This window comes from Megalops cyprinoides, chromosome 10, assembly GCF_013368585.1.
Source record: "Megalops cyprinoides isolate fMegCyp1 chromosome 10, fMegCyp1.pri, whole genome shotgun sequence".
Taxonomy (NCBI): domain Eukaryota; kingdom Metazoa; phylum Chordata; class Actinopteri; order Elopiformes; family Megalopidae; genus Megalops; species Megalops cyprinoides.
The window spans coordinates 23,089,777-23,108,506 of NC_050592.1; the positions used below are offsets into that span (position 1 = coordinate 23,089,777).

General features: G+C 41.8%; 1 protein-coding gene across 1 annotated transcript; it reads right to left on the minus strand.

The window, feature by feature from the left end:
* Positions 1-5,078: 5,078 nt before the first annotated feature.
* Positions 5,079-18,730, minus strand: gpd1l (glycerol-3-phosphate dehydrogenase 1 like). The gene is made up of 8 exons (XM_036539014.1): positions 18,580-18,730; positions 16,973-17,150; positions 16,654-16,794; positions 12,353-12,491; positions 11,687-11,799; positions 7,029-7,265; positions 6,108-6,214; positions 5,079-5,822 (listed from the first exon to the last, which is right to left on the minus strand). The coding sequence occupies exons 1-8, from the start codon at positions 18,621-18,623 to the stop codon at positions 5,726-5,728; spliced, it is 1,056 nt and encodes a 351-aa protein (XP_036394907.1). The 5' UTR covers positions 18,624-18,730; the 3' UTR covers positions 5,079-5,725.

The following is an 18,730-nucleotide window of genomic DNA, read 5'->3' on the forward strand; positions in this document are numbered from 1 at the left end:
GGGGGGGGGGGGGCATTATTGAAGAAAATGGCTTCACTAATTTAGAATGTGGTGACCGTCATGGACCTCTGCCATGTTTTACTTATCATGTGGATATAGACCACGTCATGACTCATGACTCATGTCACCACTTTGTCATCTTTATTTTTAGTGTTTTATTACTCAAAAAACCAAATGGAATATAATGTATCCTTCAACTGCAAAGGTAAAAAAAACTTGTTATCCATGTTTAATTAGAGATGAGCAGCTTTATAGGGCAATTAGAAGAATGCTGGAACAAACCAGTGTTATTCACCCTGCTCTCCTCAGCTGCGAGTAAAAGAACATGACTCAGTTTGGGTCAAATGAGGTGTCCAGAAGTTGGGAGCAAAGACTGTAAATCATGCCACCTCTCTCTGCCCTGTCCAGACAGTTCCTAATTAGAAGAGGGGATCTGGCTGGATTTCTTCTTTGCATGTTGATGAGCTGGGTCCCAAAGGTTAATCAAGTTAAATGCAATGGCTGAAAAGGAGTGAAACAGAATTGTGATTTAGATTTATGTCCTTTAAGACTGTTTTATTCATCAGATGTGAAGGACTGGGATGGCCTTGGAAATAATGGCAGTGCATGCAAACAAACCTCAAGGGAAATCACTGGTCACGCTAGATGTGAGCGATGTGTGCTGCTCTTTGCATTGCCTCGCTCATTTGCTCAGGTGCTGTAATGCACTTAATCCTCACCTTACTCAGGGAAACCTGGAACATACAGAACTGGCACATAAGATTACAGACTACATAATATTATGTCAAAGATCATTTATTTGATCGAGATAAAAGATTTGAAATGCATTACTTGGAGGTATTTTCAGGCCTGGTGCTGGTAGATCCTTTGAAGTTGTTGCTGAAGTGACTGCCTGTGACTAGTTAAGTTTCCAGACCAATGTCAAAGAATAGAGACTATGATCCCAGTTTCTTGGGAAATTCCATTTCCACACTCATTAAACAGGCTACCATATCCTTCCTGACAGTGTCAGTGTCACATAATCCCTTGTCTCATCCCACCTTCTGTCCTCAGGACTTCACTTAAAAGGACAATACATTCTACTATTAGAATACTAGAATTTCTCTGTAAATTCTCAAGAACTGTCAAAGGAAAGGGATATTGTACCAGTGTTTTAGTAAAATAAAGATATCCAAGGAACAAAAGAAAATGTGGAATTGCAAGTAACACATATTTTAGGAGACTAATTGTTACTGAGTACAATTATCAGATTCCTCATACTTGCTGTTAAAAACGCCCAATATGTGCCAGCAGTGAAACTAATCATTTCAGTTATGTCCTGCATAGCCTGCTGTCTTGTCTACAAAAATATTGTTGCAATCAAGTTAAGTTTGGGTGGCAACAGTTATGGTGGTGTGCTTTTTTAAGACTACTAAAACAGCATTTTAGGCAGTAATCCTCATCATCAGACCTACATGTAGCTTGCTAGTTAGATAACTGTCACAATCAACCAAGTATTACTTGATTTGTGTTTCGTTCACAAAGATAGTCATCTGTGTTTTCTGTATCGTTTCTAAATTAGAATCACAGCTCTTCTAAGGTAAAAATCTTCTTCTGCACAGCTGTCAGTGGAAGAATAACATGCCTGAAACTTAACATCTTTGCTGCCTTGTATAGAATTACATGGATATGGTTACCGCCATAGTAAAAACCAGACCTGCTGTGGCAGACTTGAAAACAGTGGTTTGCCGTTTTTCTGGAGTGGCTATTCTAGAGGAGTTCTAAAAGGATAAAATAATGGTCAATAAAAATTAAGTATTGGAGTGTTTCTCTATATCACAATACAAATATTTCCCTCTTAAAATTTAATTTTCAAGCTTCCTTCAGATACAGTGCACCTGTTATAATGCTTTGAACACTGTGATAAGAAAGTAGTGAAGACTCAGTGCATAAATGGCTAGTGAGAGTACTGTAGGTTGATAACTATTCATTAGGTTCATGTCCTTAATAAAAATATCCTCCTGTACTCACAAGAAACCCCTCTGTGGCATGCATCATAGATTTGTTTCTGTACACCTGTAAGTTTGGATCAAATGGACATGATTATGCATGCCTTGTTTTTTACCATTGCATTTGACCAAGGGACACCTTTGTGGGTTCAGCTCATCAGATGTACATACATGCTAAAGCTTCTACAAAGGAGCTATTGGTTTAGGTGTTTAAGTTGTTAAACGATGCATTTAGTGTTCTTAAGCCAGACTGTGTTGTGGTATTGTATTGTAGTATGTGTGATGTTTTTTTAATTAATAAACACTGGCTTTGATTATCTTAATATGTTTTCTGTAAAAAGTGATCCCTTAACAGATGAGCCTCAGGTGTGAGAGTCTATGTCACATACTCCCAGCTGGAGGTCACTTCTGTAGGTGTGGAAGTTAGGGGGCATAGTGGGTCATATTTTCTACATGTCTGATCGACTGACCACAGCAGCAGTAGGGATAGATAAGTCCCCCCATGTCTTTTCCTGAAGGAAAGTGGGATTCCTCTGGCTGATCAGATTCTGCTTGGACAGTAGGTGTCTCCACTGTTCTTCTCTATCTGAGCAGGTCATATTAAAGAGAAGAAAAGGAGTTGAGTGATTTATTTGGAAGAAAATGAATAATAAATTTGTCATTACAGACTTAAGGGGGATCTACTATTTGGTTGTTATAATCACAGCAAATCAGCTATTTGGTATGTAAAGAAAAATACGAATCACCGCAAACATGTACCATGTAAGGATCAATTCCATAGGCAACCATACATGAATACAAAATACCTATCAGATAGCAGAGCCTCCTCATTAAAACACAAAATAAGAATTTAAAGCAGTCTTCACCATTAACCATCCACAAGAGAAAAATGAGTTTTTATTCCACCATTGAATATGATAAAGTTTCGCATAAATTGTCTTCATACATGAGAGCAAAATCTTGTGATGGACAGACTAGACATAGCTCCTACTTCATCTGAATGCAAGAAAAAAACCCAGGATAGCTTCAAAATGTACATTCAAGCTAAACAAAAGGCATCTTTAAGTGACCTTAATTCACATGATGAATTACCGCTGACCATGAGACAGCTGGATTGAAAAGACTGAGTGCCCTGTGAAGGTTTTTGCAAAAGTGAACCCGAGATGTCACTTTGGCAAGGGTAAACATGCTGGTAGGTAATACTGCATATCAGCCATTGTTTGAGAGATATACATCAGGGGAATAGTTTGTGACACATTTCTGCCTCCAGGTGGAAAGTCAGTCCAGAGCAATGGAGATAAAGACTTTCCAGTGGGCTTCTAAGAACACATACAGGACAGCTGGTATTCAAAAAGAGGGAACATTATTGTAACTGGAATCCCAGTTTTACAGAACAAAAACATAACAGCTCATTAAAATACAAACTGCATGTGAAAAACATGATTCAATAATACATTCCATTTCCTAGCTCACATCATTGCTTCTAACTTTAAATAATGGTTCCATATGCCTTTGTAAATAGACAAAGCAGGCAAAGGCTTCAGTACTGTCTGATGTTCCCAAAATACACTTGCCCAGATAACCAGTCTAACCACTGTGGATTTTAAGCAGGCGTTTACTTTCAGTGACCACTTCGTACAGGGCACTGATAAAAGCAAAAGTGAAGGACCAAGTGTATTAAAAGTAGAATGGATCTGGGCAGTACTGTGATAGAACACCAAAATGTTCTCAGCCAGGAGAGTGCTGAATTATATCCCAAAATGCTTTGTGTGCAAAGTGATACAATCCTGATCCTGAGAACACAAAGAAGTCCATTTAGAGCAGCCTGGACTACTGCTATGGCTTCCACTTCAAGAGCAGCTTAATATTTTACTAATAAAATATCTGCAAGGGCTCACTGAAAAATTTCAAGCCAAAATAATGAAAATTAAAAAACATTAGCGCTCTAACTTCATGGCTCGATTCAACAAACTATATCACTTAAGAAATTGGAGGTCTGTTTACCTGCCCTTAAATCTAACGCAAACCAGGTTGCATCATGTCATTGAGGATGCAGACTGTTTATTGTTTATACTATGGACTATAAAAAACATTTCAGTCACAAAAGCAGTTTTGGCTAAAGCTTCTAACAACTGAAAAAAATAATCCATAATATAGTCCAGGCCATAGTTTTGAAGTAGCACTCTGATAACAGACACCATTACTTCCCAAGATGTATCTGTCTATCAAAGATGCATTTAGCCATCCTGACGAGGCAAGTCATGGGAGGGAAGGGTGATGAGTGCTGAATTGTCAACATCTGTTCAGTCCCATGCAATATATAAACATATAAACTTGTTCCCTTTACTAAAGTAAAACATATTCATATTACTACTGCTGGAATCTGACATATTGTCATTCAAGAATTAAAACTATGGTACATGAAAGTGTTAATAGAAACCAACCAACTGTAAAATATTTTAAAAAGTAGCAAGGAGAACAGGATTTAAAAAACACCAACATTTATTGAAATGTTCCTGCCACTCTCCTGCTACTGAGTTATAAAAATGTTTGGAAAGGAAATAACAGGCAATGTGAGTGATTTCTGTGGAAATGTCATGCCATTATAAAGGATTTAGAAAACATGGGAGTGCATAATGGAGATGCTTCTGTGCTTGGATGGTTAATGCGGTGGCTGTTTATTTTGATTCAGTGGTGAGAAGGAGTTTCATTAATGCACCCCTGTATGTTACGCCTGTTCATCAATGTAAGCGCCGTTCTTCCACTGTTAACATTTGCTTCTGAGATTTTAATGAACAATCCTACAAAAGTTAGTCTGTTGAAGATGAATTACTTATTTTCTTACAGTCCCACTCGTTTCAAAACATTACAAAGGAGGATACTTTTGATATTTTAACGCTACCATATTTTTGGTTTTCTACAGTTTGTACAGACTTAAAAATAAGTACTTTCATAAAAGTACTCTTAATACAAATTAAATATGAAAATAAGGTTGTTTTAGAAAAAACAAAATGTAAAATTTAGTTTAAATTGTACAAAAGACTTGAAAGAGCAGCAGTGCCATCCCAAACACTCCATGCATTGCTCACAGCGTATTCCCAACAAAGCTACTATAGCTGCTGTCATAGTATATTTAAGATGAGCTAAAGAATGGTCAAAACTGCCTCTTGACCATTTTGTCAGAGTAATTAAATTGTACTTGTTATCTGTGACTTCCCTCAAATACATGTTCATACTTTAGCTGAAATTTGGTGTAGATAGTGATGAAAAAAAAAAAATTTAAATCCCTCACAAAACCTGACCTGATTTTAGGCTTCCATGATTAACCCACAAGCAGGAGGAATGGCACAAAAAGTTAAATGTTAACTGGAAAGCAGAGAGAGCCAAAAGAACCCCCTCAAATTAGAGTAGTGGTATTGTAGTCAGGGTGGCTGATAACCAGAAGGCATTACATAGGTACTATATTGCAAAACACACACAAACAAACAAAACAGTATTTGGTCGGATGTATGAAGCTTTTGCAGTCTGTGCCCTAAGGCCTGCGCTCTTGGTAGATGCTTAGTACATCTGACCCTAACTCATGAGCTAGTAATATGCATGAGCTAGATGTTCTGTTCACTACGGTAAATGATATTAGTGTAAAGGACGCAATTCAGGATCACCAGTGTCAAGCTTTGGCAGTTCTAATCTGAAATATAGGTGAGAATGAGGAGGCAGGCCTTCGTGGGTGGGCGTGTTCACATGTGCTCTGGGTGGCTCTGTAAGCAGGTAATCATCTCTTGAACTGGCTTCCCCTCGAAACAGATCTGGTAAACGGCAGTGAACAGCGGAAACCTGGGTGGGGAATGGGGAGCATGGTTACTGGGAATAGAAACATTTTCCATATTCAAAGCACAGAACAAGTGTCCACGCTGCGTGACTGTGGTAGACTATTCTAAAGGGAGCAGGCTTCCTCAAATGAAGGAATCGACACTGGCCCTTTGTGTAATTAGCTGCCCCTCACAGTCGAAAGTGCATCGTAATGACGCACACATCATCAGAGGAGGTGAAGGCTCATTGCAGAGACAGAGAGACCACATGAATTTCTCACACACACAGACAGAGGCCTGCAGTACTCACTTATCCACCAAGCCTTTCTGCTTGAGAATGTGGTAGACTTCAGCTGATGTAGCTGGTCCCTGCAGCTTCTGGCCATTCAGCATCTCTTTCTCCAGCTCCTCAATGCTCTGCGGGGGGGAAGAGTGCCATTAGTGACGATGCACACAAACCCCATAGACCGACCCACCCGAAATCACTGAGCCCACCACCCTTTCCACACAAAGCAACCAACCAACTCCAAGTGTCATCTATCTGCAATGCTCCTGCTACTCATCACAAAAATCAGTCAAATTCCATGCAAACTGATTTCATGCAGTATCCACTTAGGTTGCAGACTTAGTCATGCGACGTAAAGATATTTGTCTTGTCTGTAGTGTAAATCATTAGGTGTGTGGTGCAACAGCAAAGTGGTGAGTGAACACACACATGTAAATTATTTGGTCAAACTAGGGGTTAGCGAGCCCTGCAGATAGACACAAAGCTGAACAGTAATCCAGGGCAGAACTTTCACAGGAGCACACACTATTCTATACAAACATTTTTGTTGCTTTTTGGATCACTCAGTTCTTTTATTTGTAGGGAAGAGAAAACGTGCTGAAAACACTGGAAGAAAACAACCTCTTTCTGACCAGAAGATGGCACTTCTAAACCTCTTATTTGAGTTAGACACAAGCGACAAGAGACCAGCTCATTACTCTACCTGGATATTGATATGGATGTCAGCTTTGCACTGACCCATTTTTGTGCAGAGACTGTAACACAGACACTGTTTTTTTAAGGCAAGATTGGTTTACCTGCTAGTGCGAAGACTCAGTTAATTTTGATCTTCAAATTACCTAAACTTCAAATCCCTAAACATAATAGGGATTATTCTTCAGTTACACTTTTAAGTGTCGAAACTTTGCCATGCACGTCATGTTTTGGGAAGCGGCAGCCACCCACCTTGCCAGTCTTGGCGAAGGCCTCGGCGACCCGGCGATTACGGCCGCCGTAGCACGTGGTGATGAGGTCGGCCACGCCGCAGCTCTCCAGGAAGGTGGCGGAGGACACTGTGCCGTCCTTGCTGAACAGCTTGGCGAAGGCGATCATCTCCATCAGGCCCAGGCGGATCACCGCTGCCTTGGTGTTGTCCCCACAGCGGAGTCCGTCACAGAACCCCGCCCCTACTGCCACGATGTTCTGCGGAATGCCGAAAGACGAGGGACACAACAGAGGACATGTCAGACACAACCTCCAAAATAGAGAAAACACACAGTGGGGGCTCATCCATGTGACACTGAAACAGGTAGCTATGGTGGGAGAGTGAGGTAGCTGATGGTGTTAATCCAACAGTGGGTGGAGCTACCATGTGCTCTCAGTCATAGATTTGTGTGAACCAAACAACAGAACTTTGTCTCCAAGCAAAACACTATGATTGGTTCAAGTCATTGACTCTCTCTCCCACACATGTACAGCATAGGAATCCAGGCATTGCTTGCTCTTGTTCTCCACTATAAAAACCTGTCAGACTGGATGCCCAGCCAACAGAAAATTTGCTAGGTCAACACAGGTCTTTTCAGGTGAGGAAAAGGATGGTAACTAAATAAGTTCATGAAAGCACAGCATCAACTGCAGACAGAACTGTATCTTAGCCTGTCTCCAATGACATGTGCAGCTTTGTTACCATTAGCTTTGTATATGGTAACTAGCCATGCTAGTAAAATGTGATATTCACATTGGGTGTGAACTATTTGCTTGCGTTTTCGCTCTCTAGTAATTCTACAGGTGAAAAGACACTACTGTTGCTTGGGTTGCTTCCTTCACTTGCTGCCAAGAACAAAATGCACAAAGAGATCCTCAAGTCACATGTTTAAACTGCATGGCAGTCTCCTCTTCAAAAACAAACCGTAAAACATAAAACCACCCGTCCTCCACGAGACATGAAAGGTGGCTGTGATATCTGTTTCTTTGCTCCACATGCCGAGACAGTAAAGATGGCCGTGAAAGTTGAGCCCAGCAGGTCCTTGCAGGTCCTGACACGGGGACACAAAATGGGCGCGAGAGTATGTAAGGATCGCATGTAAGGCTCAGTGAGTGAGAACAGAGTGTCCATCCTCAGGGATTAAAAGCACTAAAAGCACCACCTTCACATCAGGGTCGCACTGTAGCTCCGTCTTGACAGGTCACTTGGCCAGAAGCACGAAAGTGCCATTATCTGGACTAATTAGCCAGACATCTTTTCTGTTCGAAAAGAATATGGGGAGCCAATTCACAGTCACTCTGCGCCCGGGAAGGGAGCGCTCCGAGCCAAAGTTGTGTCTGCAATTGCAGTACGAATGGGCTGCATTAATGAGGTGCTCTAAATGTTCTTAGAGGGCAGATGGGAGCTGGGGGAAGACAGATAAGGACAGACTCTAAAGTCATGTCTGGGGGACTTGCTGCCGTCTTTTTTTACCATTGGAATAGTTGAGCTTCTTTGCTTCTTACCTCAAACTCTTAATTTCGAGGCTCTTCAATTGTCCCTTTCTTACATGCTTTTCTGTGAACTGCCCTTACCTCCACACATCATGCAATTGCCAAAGGTTGTTTGTTCAGAGAGTTGGAGCAGGAGAAGATGCAGTCGAAATGGAGACTCTGACCTGATGTGACTCACTGAGGTTTACACAATAAAAGAGTAAAATCTCATCGTACTTCCCTCTCTCTTCACAGAGCACCCCTTCCCATAATATTGTCATCCCGCTGTTTGTGGTCCTGCCAAATAAACATAGTGGTTCTGCCTGCATACCTGGCAGGGGTTAAACCCATTGGTATTTGTGTGGGTATACGCCCTGCTCAATCTCATTTACCAGCTACTTTAGCAAGAAGACTCCTCAGGAGTAATATAGTGCTTCCATCAGCAAGTGTTATTAGATCAGCACTGCAGGGAAAAAGCACTTCAGCAAATTTAATGTATTTTTCCCAATACAGATACAACCTCCTCTAGTTCTTCATGTCTAAACAATGCTCCTCATGTCATGTCTAAAGAAGGCTCTTCACAACATGGGAAAAAACTAATACGCAAAGTCCGTTCGATGAGGAAACTGAGTTACTGAAAACCTTGAGTATGTTAAGGACCAAGACTGAACATGCTGAGAGAAGCCAAGGTCTGGATCCCTGGCTTGATCATGGGGTGAAGCTGCCTGTCCTTAATGACCTTGGCTGGGGCCATGGTGCTTTTGCTGTGGTCATTTTATCCTGTATCCTGAGGGGCAGTGTGGGGCACTGTTGCATGGTGGGTAGGGAGCTTGTCCAGTAAACGAAAGGAATCAGCCTAGGAGGGGCACTGCTGTTGTCCCTTTGAGGAAGGAGCGTAACCTGATTTACTGCAGCTTCAGACTAGCTCTATAAACGGGCAAGATATGAAAAAAATAGAAGCTGTGGACCAGAGTGTCTGCGCAACCAACAAATCAATGCAATGAGTCACTGCACAATCAGATCACTTGACAGGTCTGGTGTCTGGAGCAGCTCAAAACTGGGAACAAAAATTCCCAGGGAGAAGCCTGTTGGCCATCTGCCTCTTGGTAGGAGCGTGGGTGGGAATCCTGCTTGTAATTCCTCACATTGCTATTCCAGTACTCACTTCCAGGTGCTGACCCAACTTCCCAGCCCTCAACAGGCTAACAGTACTTAGAAGGGTTTGGCTGCAGTGGTAATTCTTCACCCGTAATAAAAATGCAGTTAAGAGCTTTTCAGCTGCATCACCCTGGCACATGCCATAAATAAACAAGAGAGCGGATTCGAAGGAGAATTTCCTTGTAAACTTGCATTCCATTTTGAGCAGACCCGCATTATGCCATTTCCCTGCATCGCCATTACAGCGTTTGTTCATCTTCAAAGTCTAATCATTTCGGCTTGGGAGAACAGGTTTGGTTTGAAGTAAACAAAATCAGTTATGATGGGTATGGCAATTAAGAAAAACACAGTATTTATACAAAGTATTTCTAACAGCTCCGTCTGTTCAAGGTGACTCTTTGCACTGAAGAAGACTGAAATGTAAGTCATAATTATAACACCACAGTATATTAAAAAAAAAGAAAAACAGTCCCGTTTCTGTTGTGTTTTCATTTCTTTTCGCTCACTTAAACACTCTGTAGAGCTCTCAGTTTCATTCTGCTTTAATGGAAAGCAATTTCAGGCGGCTTGACTGACTGCCCCTTTGATAAGGCCTGAATGGTTCAGGGTAAAGTCTGAAGTAGACAGCAGTAACTCTTCCCCAGCAAACAGTTTTTGCTCCGCGTTTGCCATGACCCCGTTCTGGACCTGACAACGTTGCCACAGTGTAACGGAAATGCACTGATTAATGTTAGGCTGGGCTGGCGATACTCCACCAGTAGAACTAAAATATACAACAGGATAGGGGCAGTTAGGGAAAACAGCTCCATTATGATTACTTGCAAAAAAGTGCTAATGTCACTGAATGATGTATGAATACCTGAGATGAAAATCCATTCAAGAGTGTTGTTAGGAAATAAAGATGAGAGTAATTTACTAATTTTAATCTTAAAATGGGAATGAGAATCCCAGTCCCAATGTGAATTATTTCTCTTCTCTAAAAACTCAACCAACCCATGCTAACACTGTCCAAATGCTTAGCCACCAGGGGGCGTCTTTCATCCTTATCCTACCCTTGGTAACACACAGGCAAGTACAATGTAAAAACCTGTTGCAGACAGACAACAAGGAAAGATGCGTCCAAGCAAAAAGAAAGGGAAGGAAATGGAGTTGGGCAAACCAAATCATTTCTAAACCACTCACTCTCTGCCAAAAGCAACGACAGCAATTAACTGATAAGGTAACCTGATATGACCACATCACTCTTTCATAAAAGCCATACTCTAAAAAAGACCGTGCTCAAAGTTGACAGGCTCCTGGCAAACTTTTCCATTATTCAACATCCAGTGCTGCCTCACCTCTGGCATCTACAAAAACACTTTGCTCTCATGACACCTGCTGAACGAGACCGCAAAGCAGGCCTGAATACAAAGAGACCATATTAGTCCTTCATATCTAAAGGGACAGACAGGCACAGTGAGAGAGGAAGAGAGAGAGAGAGAGAGAGAGAGAGAGAGAGAGAGAGAGAGAGAGAGAGAGAGAGAGAGAGGAAGAGAGAGAAAGCATCAACTAATGAAAAGAATTGAAACATGACACTTGCTATATTGGCCCGCTTTCACAATTTAATTTATTTCATATGATAAATGGTCGCTTATCCACTCCACTGAATGCAAGATGGATGGCCTTATTTTGTGTTGCCTGTACATAACTGCTAAGCATAAAAGATATCCTCATTATTTTTCTCATCTGAAGAGTGATGCCTGCTGCCAGTAATTGTCACTGAGCTGTGGAGCCTTCCTGAGATCTTTTCAAGCCGAAGACAAAACTCTTTCGCGTGGAAACGATGCAGTGTAATTACTCAGTGTAATCAGAAATCCTGTCCTCTGGGACCAGTTAAATGCACGAGAACATTCTAACAAAAGCTTTCAGTCCATTTTCCTAATATAAAAGGATCACTACAAATAAAACAGTTTGTACTTTCCAGTACAATCTGACATTATGTTTGGCGGGGCTGGTGGGCGAGTGGTTACCTTGAGGGCTCCACAGAGCTCCACCGTGTTTGCGTCATCCACCACCGTGATGCGGAAGTTGGGCGTCTGCAGGAGCTCCTTGAAGAGCAGCCCATTCTCCATAACCTTACTGCCTGCGGAGCAAAGACACACAGATCCTGGCCTTGGACATTCACGTCTTTTTTTCCACCAGGTATTTCTGTCTGGTTGTCAGGGCTGTAGTAACTGCTCCTGCAGGCACCTTTGAGCTGCGAGTTGGTGGTCTGGCAGGGATTCCAGCATCTCCAAGGCCCAGATTTACTGAGGCTTTTGCAATGAAACAGTGGAGCATTGACTGCCATGCAGCCACTGATCTGTGACTGTGTCCTCGGCCATGTACTGAAAAGGCCAGCAATCACCTCACCTTTACTTCCCCCCCAAGTACACAAGAAATATTTCCACTCCTTAGGGTGGTCCCAGAAAATAATGTTAAAAAGAGACCATTGTACTATGAATTTTAAAAACACATTATCCAAGTGTTGCCAATGCATTTAGAGTGCATTTTTGGATAAATGATTTTTATAAACACAGACATTAGCTTTGGTTTGGTGTAGGAGCCCAATTCATTACTCTAAAATCTCACCTAAGTATTATCATCCTCCTTCACTGCATGATTTCTTGTTGCCACAGTGACCAGGTGAAGCTTACCTATCGTGGTTTCACAGAATTTTTCCGCCGCCACCTCATTTGCGATGTTAGCACCCATGAGAACGCTGACGTCAATTCCCATCTTCTCCCGGATGATGTCGGAAATCAGTTTAAGTCCCTCTGGCCCCTCATCAATGCCCTAGACAAGGGGGGAGATATAAACTGTATCACCTGTCTCACCCAGCCAGCTGCTCCCACTCCCAACATCATATCAAGTCTATTTAGTTATTTAAACTGTCTCCTTGTGTTGCTTTACTTTATTTGCATAATATTGCTACATCCAATCTGAGCATGGAATTCACCTTAGTTCAGTTTAATCTACTGGGCAAAAGTCAACAAGCTATTCTCACACTTCTTAACCTTATCAAAGTATAAACTGCATTTATCCAATCACTTGGTCCAGATATATGACTTTGTTTTTCCCTGCAGTGCTGTAATTAAGGTTTGTGAAATAACACCAGAAAAGTTTTAATACATTTTAGAAAGGATTAGTCCAATTTCCATACATGCACAGCGACTCTGGTGTCTGAAGAACACAGTCCCTGGAGGCTTATGTTCCAGCCAGGCACTTAATCACCTGCTTCAACTAATTCTGCTTCCCTCCTCCATTATCTAGAGTGTTAGTGGCAAGAGAAAATTAGCAAAATGTGCATGATGTGTGTACCCCTGACCTACTGCTACCACTATAGTTAGCTTTGCCATACAAGACCACTTTATACTTGCTGGATGTGTCTGAAATATCATATAATGGAATTAATATTAGTATTAACCTCTACATGACTATTCCACAATCTCAAAGTGAATATTACAGCAGAGACCAATAAGAAAGTTGAATATTTACTTTTGGGATCTTTTTTTATTTTATTTTGAGATCTCCAATATGTGTGATCCAGGAGCTTACACAATGTTTTTAACAGTGACAGTCAATTCTTCTCCTTTACACACCATGTGCTGAATAGGCACTATTGCAGCAGATCAGTGTACTATATTCTGAGCTCCCTAATCACCATCCTATGTTTTTAAATCAAAGATGCTGTTCAAAAAATCTGAAAATGTGGTCACTTTAGAAATTTTCAAAAATGATAAAGAATGCAATTTGAATGTCAATACATTTTGTTACTGAAGGAGAGAGTTGCACATACAGTACAATGTCCTACCCTCAGTTCCCCTTGCTTGGCTCCAATTCCACTAAGTGTAGAAAATGTAAGATGAATAGATCACGTTAATTCTGTCTGCACTACTTTGGAAATGGGTTTTGTTTCTTTCGTATATCTCACCTAGAAGTCTGTCAGGCGAGGACACCTTTTTTTTTACAGATCCACACAAATAACATATTAAGGGTATTTTTCCATGCATGCAAATTACATTTGTAAATGTCATTTTACTGGCACTGAATGATGATACCCCTTAAAAGGACTGAATATCATTATTCCTATCATTATGTCATTATAAGGAACTAATCATGATCAAATCAGGTTTGATGATTGGTACCCAGACTGGGCTTGTTGAAGCCAAGAATCAATATACTGAATATACTCCTCTGAAGAGTGACCTGTCTTACCTGTGCTCCATCCTGGACACCAATGATATCTGAAACATGGGGGGATGTTTAATTAAAAATGGAATGCAGTGTTACTATATATTTAAGGAACTTAAGGGTCAATGGCACTCCTTATAATAGCTCTCCTCCAGAAAAACAAAAGCATCCTCAGGTGGAGGAAGACCTGTGTTTCTCCCTGGGCAAACATCCTGTTACTTCTGCCTCATGAATTATAGACAATCCGCTGGAGTGTGAAAATGAGGGGGTGGGAGAGAGAGAATGAGACAGTGAGACAGGGAGAGAGAGCCAGCACGAGAGGGACACACTCCTATAGGGAGGGGGAGGGAGACAGCGCGAGCATGAGACACTGCCAGCAGTCCAGAAGGCCTACCCTGTTTGCAATGCACCCCACATATGGTCTTCCATCTTACTGCTAAACAACGTGCAGTGAGCACCTCCCACAGACAATTTCCCACTTCAGCTGTCCTTCACACTAACTGGGTCATTTTCTCTGCCAGGGGAGCATATGAAGACTGCAAAAATCCCCTTAGAAATGTTTTTAAAACACAGCTGCATTGGGAGACTGGGAATCACTTCGTCCTAGAGACGCCACCAAAACAGTGACCCTTCGCGACTTTAACACTGGGAAGAGAGACTGCAGCCTTTCTGTTAACCATGGGGGAGATGAGCAGAGACCATGAGAAGATTTAGGAGCTCTGACCCCTGCAAGCCCCCCCATCTCTCCTCCAGCATCCACACACCAGACGGTTTGACACAGCGCCCAGTACCCTGCCAGCAGATAGCAGCAGGCTACAATGAATCTATATCCATACACGGCTGAGTGGGGGTAAAAAATTGTGATTATTGCCCTTAAAGTTAAAGTATCTTCAAATGCAGGCGTACAGGAACTGTTCTGTGGCTGTAGCATGTCTGTGAACATATGACCTATAAATGCACAGAAGTGATGGGGGCAGATGCTGTGGTTTTTACTCAGCAGTGAGGCCCAGATTCTCAAGATTCTGAGCTAGAGTGGGAAACTGCCCTCCATGGTTTCTCACACAAAAAATCCAGTGTAGGGGGCAGACTTTTGTCCTGACTAAAGGATTCCTAATATACTGTAGTGTCCTCTCAAACACAGGTGTAACCCTGGTCAAAAAAAATCCTCATGCTGGTAACCCTCCATGTCTGTCCCATTGACAAGCCAGTCTTCAGTTATAAATCTTAATAAAATGGTAACCTTTTGCTTTGAATGCACCCCCCCCCCCCAAAAAAAAAAAAAAAATGTCCCATGTACCATTGTGGGAATGTTGGGTAAGGGACTGAAGTCAGTCTTCTCTGCTGTACACACTGGTTCATTTATGGGATATACTTTGATGACCTGAGGTTGACCCACAAACCCAAAAAAGGGTAATTTTTGAATTCTGGAAAAAAGTTGCAAAAAGCTTTGAGTTTTAGAGGTATGAGGCCTAATGGCAAAAATAAATCACATGATCTATACACAACAAGACACTTTTGGACAATAGTATCCCCTACTGCACCTTCAGACAAGACTACAGAGATTCTTGTCAGAACCCTTCCAGTCCATCTCAGAACTACAGGCCACCCAATAAAATTTGGAAAAAAAAAACTTGGAAGAATATTTAAATCTGTTCCCCTTTACTGCCTTTGATTCAGAGCCCTTGCCCCCATTCTGTCTGTTCAGGGAGGACTGGCCCTTCCTTCTCCAGGGCATCAGACATCAATCTGCCCACTGTACTCTGGATGAACATGCTTTTGTCTGTTGATGGACAACATCCACATGTATCTATCTTGTTTGGAAAATGAACTCTCCTTCATTGCCACAGCAGGCCACACTACATTCCCTTGTGACTGCATAATGGACTTAATCTTTTTATTGCACTTTTACACAACACTGAGAGCACACAGGGTCCAGCTGCTGCATGTATTTTTTAAGCAAGTCTCACCAATCAGCTACTTTCTCTGCAGTAAGTGCATGAAAGCATGACTACATGGCTAAACCAAATGTCAGAACGAATCAATGGGCGAAAGGTTATGCATGCAGAGAATGCAATCAGCAGCTACACCACCCTGTCGCCTTCTCAGGCCTAATGAGCTATAGATAAGTGCTGCTGATTAAGAGTTGTACTTGGATGGGAGACCTCATGGAAAAACCAGGTTGCTCCTGGATGTGGTGTTAGTGCCTCAGTGCAGTGACTGTGACACTATACTGTAGGAAACTCTGTCTTTCAGGAAAGAAACTGTGGTCCTGTTTCTCTGTCATAATTAAAGATTTCATGGCAATTCAGAGTGTCAGTCGATGTTCAGGTCAAATTGCCAATCTGGCTGTCTATACCTGGGACATGTCCACCTTCCAGTGCTAATCGGATAAATAATTGTTACCTTTACCTCATACCAGTTGATGTGAGGTGAGCGTTCTGGGGAAAAATGGTTCCCATGCATCACCCATGGGAGGACTGATCATTGTTTTTCATGTGGATCACCCCCCTAACTGTAAAGAGCTTTGAGATCCTTGGTAAATGCAATCCACTATTAGTCTTAAGCACAAATAAACTTTTTTTATGGAAAACGTTCCTGTCTGTTACATTAAAACTAGGCAATAAACGGAGCTACAGATTTTTCAGAGCACAGCCCGAGGTGCCCTTGAGATAATTCCAAATTCTAACTGATTAAACAGATTAAACCACCACAGTGAGGTTGGGGTTGTATTTCACGAAGACCGTTCATGTTGATGAAGGCATACCTTGATTAGTGTGATGCCCCGGGCTTGTTTGGACACACACCCCACCATCTCATCGCAGAGTTTCCTGATGAACTGATGTGGCACCACAAACACTAACAGGTCGGCGCCATCAGCTGCATCCCGAAGCTGGGGCACTGCCACCTGGGAGGGGCCAAACAAACAGTGTGGGCACAGGGCAGGCTCAATAGAGCGGTTTATCCAGAACTGTGGGCTGGAATGTGTGGGCTGCAGTTATGACAATTGGGCCTCTACGTCACAGAGGCCAGCCATTACACTACACTACAGTTTTTCATATTCCTGAAATTATAGTTTCCCCTACCACATTCTCCGGCAGTTTGTAGCCAGGCAAATATTTCACGTTCTCATGGTCTGTGTTGATGATGTCTGTCAGCTTTCTGCCGTTGACCGTCTCCTCGAAAACCCACATCTTAACTGTGGTGGCGAAGCGCTGGAGGGTCTGTGCATTTCTGCCAATGATCCTGGCAATGGCGGAGCCCCTGGCAGAAAAAAAGTAAAACGCTAACAACAATACTGAAGGAAATAAAGAAAGAAAAAAAAAAAACATTTCAAGGATAAACTCACCATGCAGTAGGCTAGCAGCTGTGCTCTTGGCATGTCTAAATAGTTTCCCTGAGTGTCTGTTTCAAACAGCCTATTCCGGCAGAACTTCAAATCAATTTCAAGCCCCATTAATGCTAAATAATAATATAAAAAATAAAGAATTAATGATTTTTCCCCCTCACAAAGTGAACCTACTTTCCCTTGCACTCTAAGACTATAGGGGTTTATTGAACGTACATTTTGTATCTAGTCGTTACTGATAGCGATATATCGCAGCAGATGTATCTCGGGAGTGCAAACCTCCCGGTAGGGATGCCAATAGTTTTGATGCCAAATAAGTATACTATTTTACTTTCTCGTCAATTCATTTTTACACAGTCCATTCAACTGAAAATACAATAGAGGTAAAATACAAATCCCACAAGCAAATTATGCAAAAACATTAGAAGCATTTATACCAGATGCAGTGCAATAGTCTACACTCTCTGTTATTGAGTAAAATAATGAGTTGGTGTAATTTTTGGCTTCATATTAAAGTAGACGAGTTAGGTCTCAGGCTCATTTGTTTTCACATCTGGAACTGTTACTGAATTCGGTTACTGAATTTACTGAATACGGTTTTCCTGCAGATCCAGAAAGCTGGGTACACCAACAATAGAAACAGACTTCAGGTTTCGCGCAGCCGTGAATTGCTCATTTTGCCGCCCCCGTCATGCTGGCTAATGTCAAGCTGGGTTAAGAAAGTTCTGTGGGATCATTATGATTTGTCTTTTCTGTCAAGAAAATTGTTTAAAGAGCGACGTTACAAGGATTCTTCACACCCACTTTCTAATATCATAGGCTACCCACGCCAACTGCGTTTATGTTCTGTCGGGTAACTATATTAACAGCTCTTTGGCTAATTTTACCCACTTAGACAGCTACGCGTTTTCTGCCTAGTAAATAAATGAGTTTTATTTACCTTTAATTATTTAATGTGCACCTCACAGAGCAGGATTAGCTAACTGGATTCGTGCGGTGAGCGCAACAGTTTGTAATTGCCGTACATTTGTAAATTCCCATCACCGTAGCACCGTAGCATAAAGTGATCTTCTCACAACGCAATGGCTATCTACTTAACCATGAATGACTACAGGAGGTGCAGCAGTAGCAACCGTGAGTCACAAGCTAGACTAACTGTGTGGAGAGACAGACTAGGTAATACGTCATTCACTGGTTTACACAACAGAGAGAATAAGAGAAGAACCAAATGAGTACTCTCAACGACATTGATGCATTTGAATAATATTCTGCACAAAGATCACGCATTGACATACACGAGCTTAACTAGCTGCCTCAGTGGCAAAACGAAAATCGCTTACTCACCAGTTTCCAGAACCTACAATGCACACTTTCAGAGGCGCAGCCATTGCAAATATCTGTACGTTTCCAGATATAATTAAACGTTTAATATTAATAAATTAATCAATTTTCTTAAATTCGAGCGGCATTCAAAGGGCTTATCGGTGTGAGCGCA

What these genes read in the sequence shown, in the direction of transcription:
- gpd1l (XM_036539014.1), bottom strand. Translation starts at nt 18,623, where the DNA reads ATGGCTGCGCCTCTGAAAGTGTGCATTGTAGGTTCTGGAAACTG. An exon ending in ACAAACTGCCGGAGAATGTG is followed by an intron (nt 16,795 to 16,972) that starts GTAGGGGAAACT and finishes GGCCCCTCCCAG; the next exon opens with GTGGCAGTGCCCCAGCTTCG. An exon ending in CCTTCGCCAAGACTGGCAAG is followed by an intron (nt 6,215 to 7,028) that starts GTGGGTGGCTGC and finishes TCCCCCCCGCAG; the next exon opens with AGCATTGAGGAGCTGGAGAA.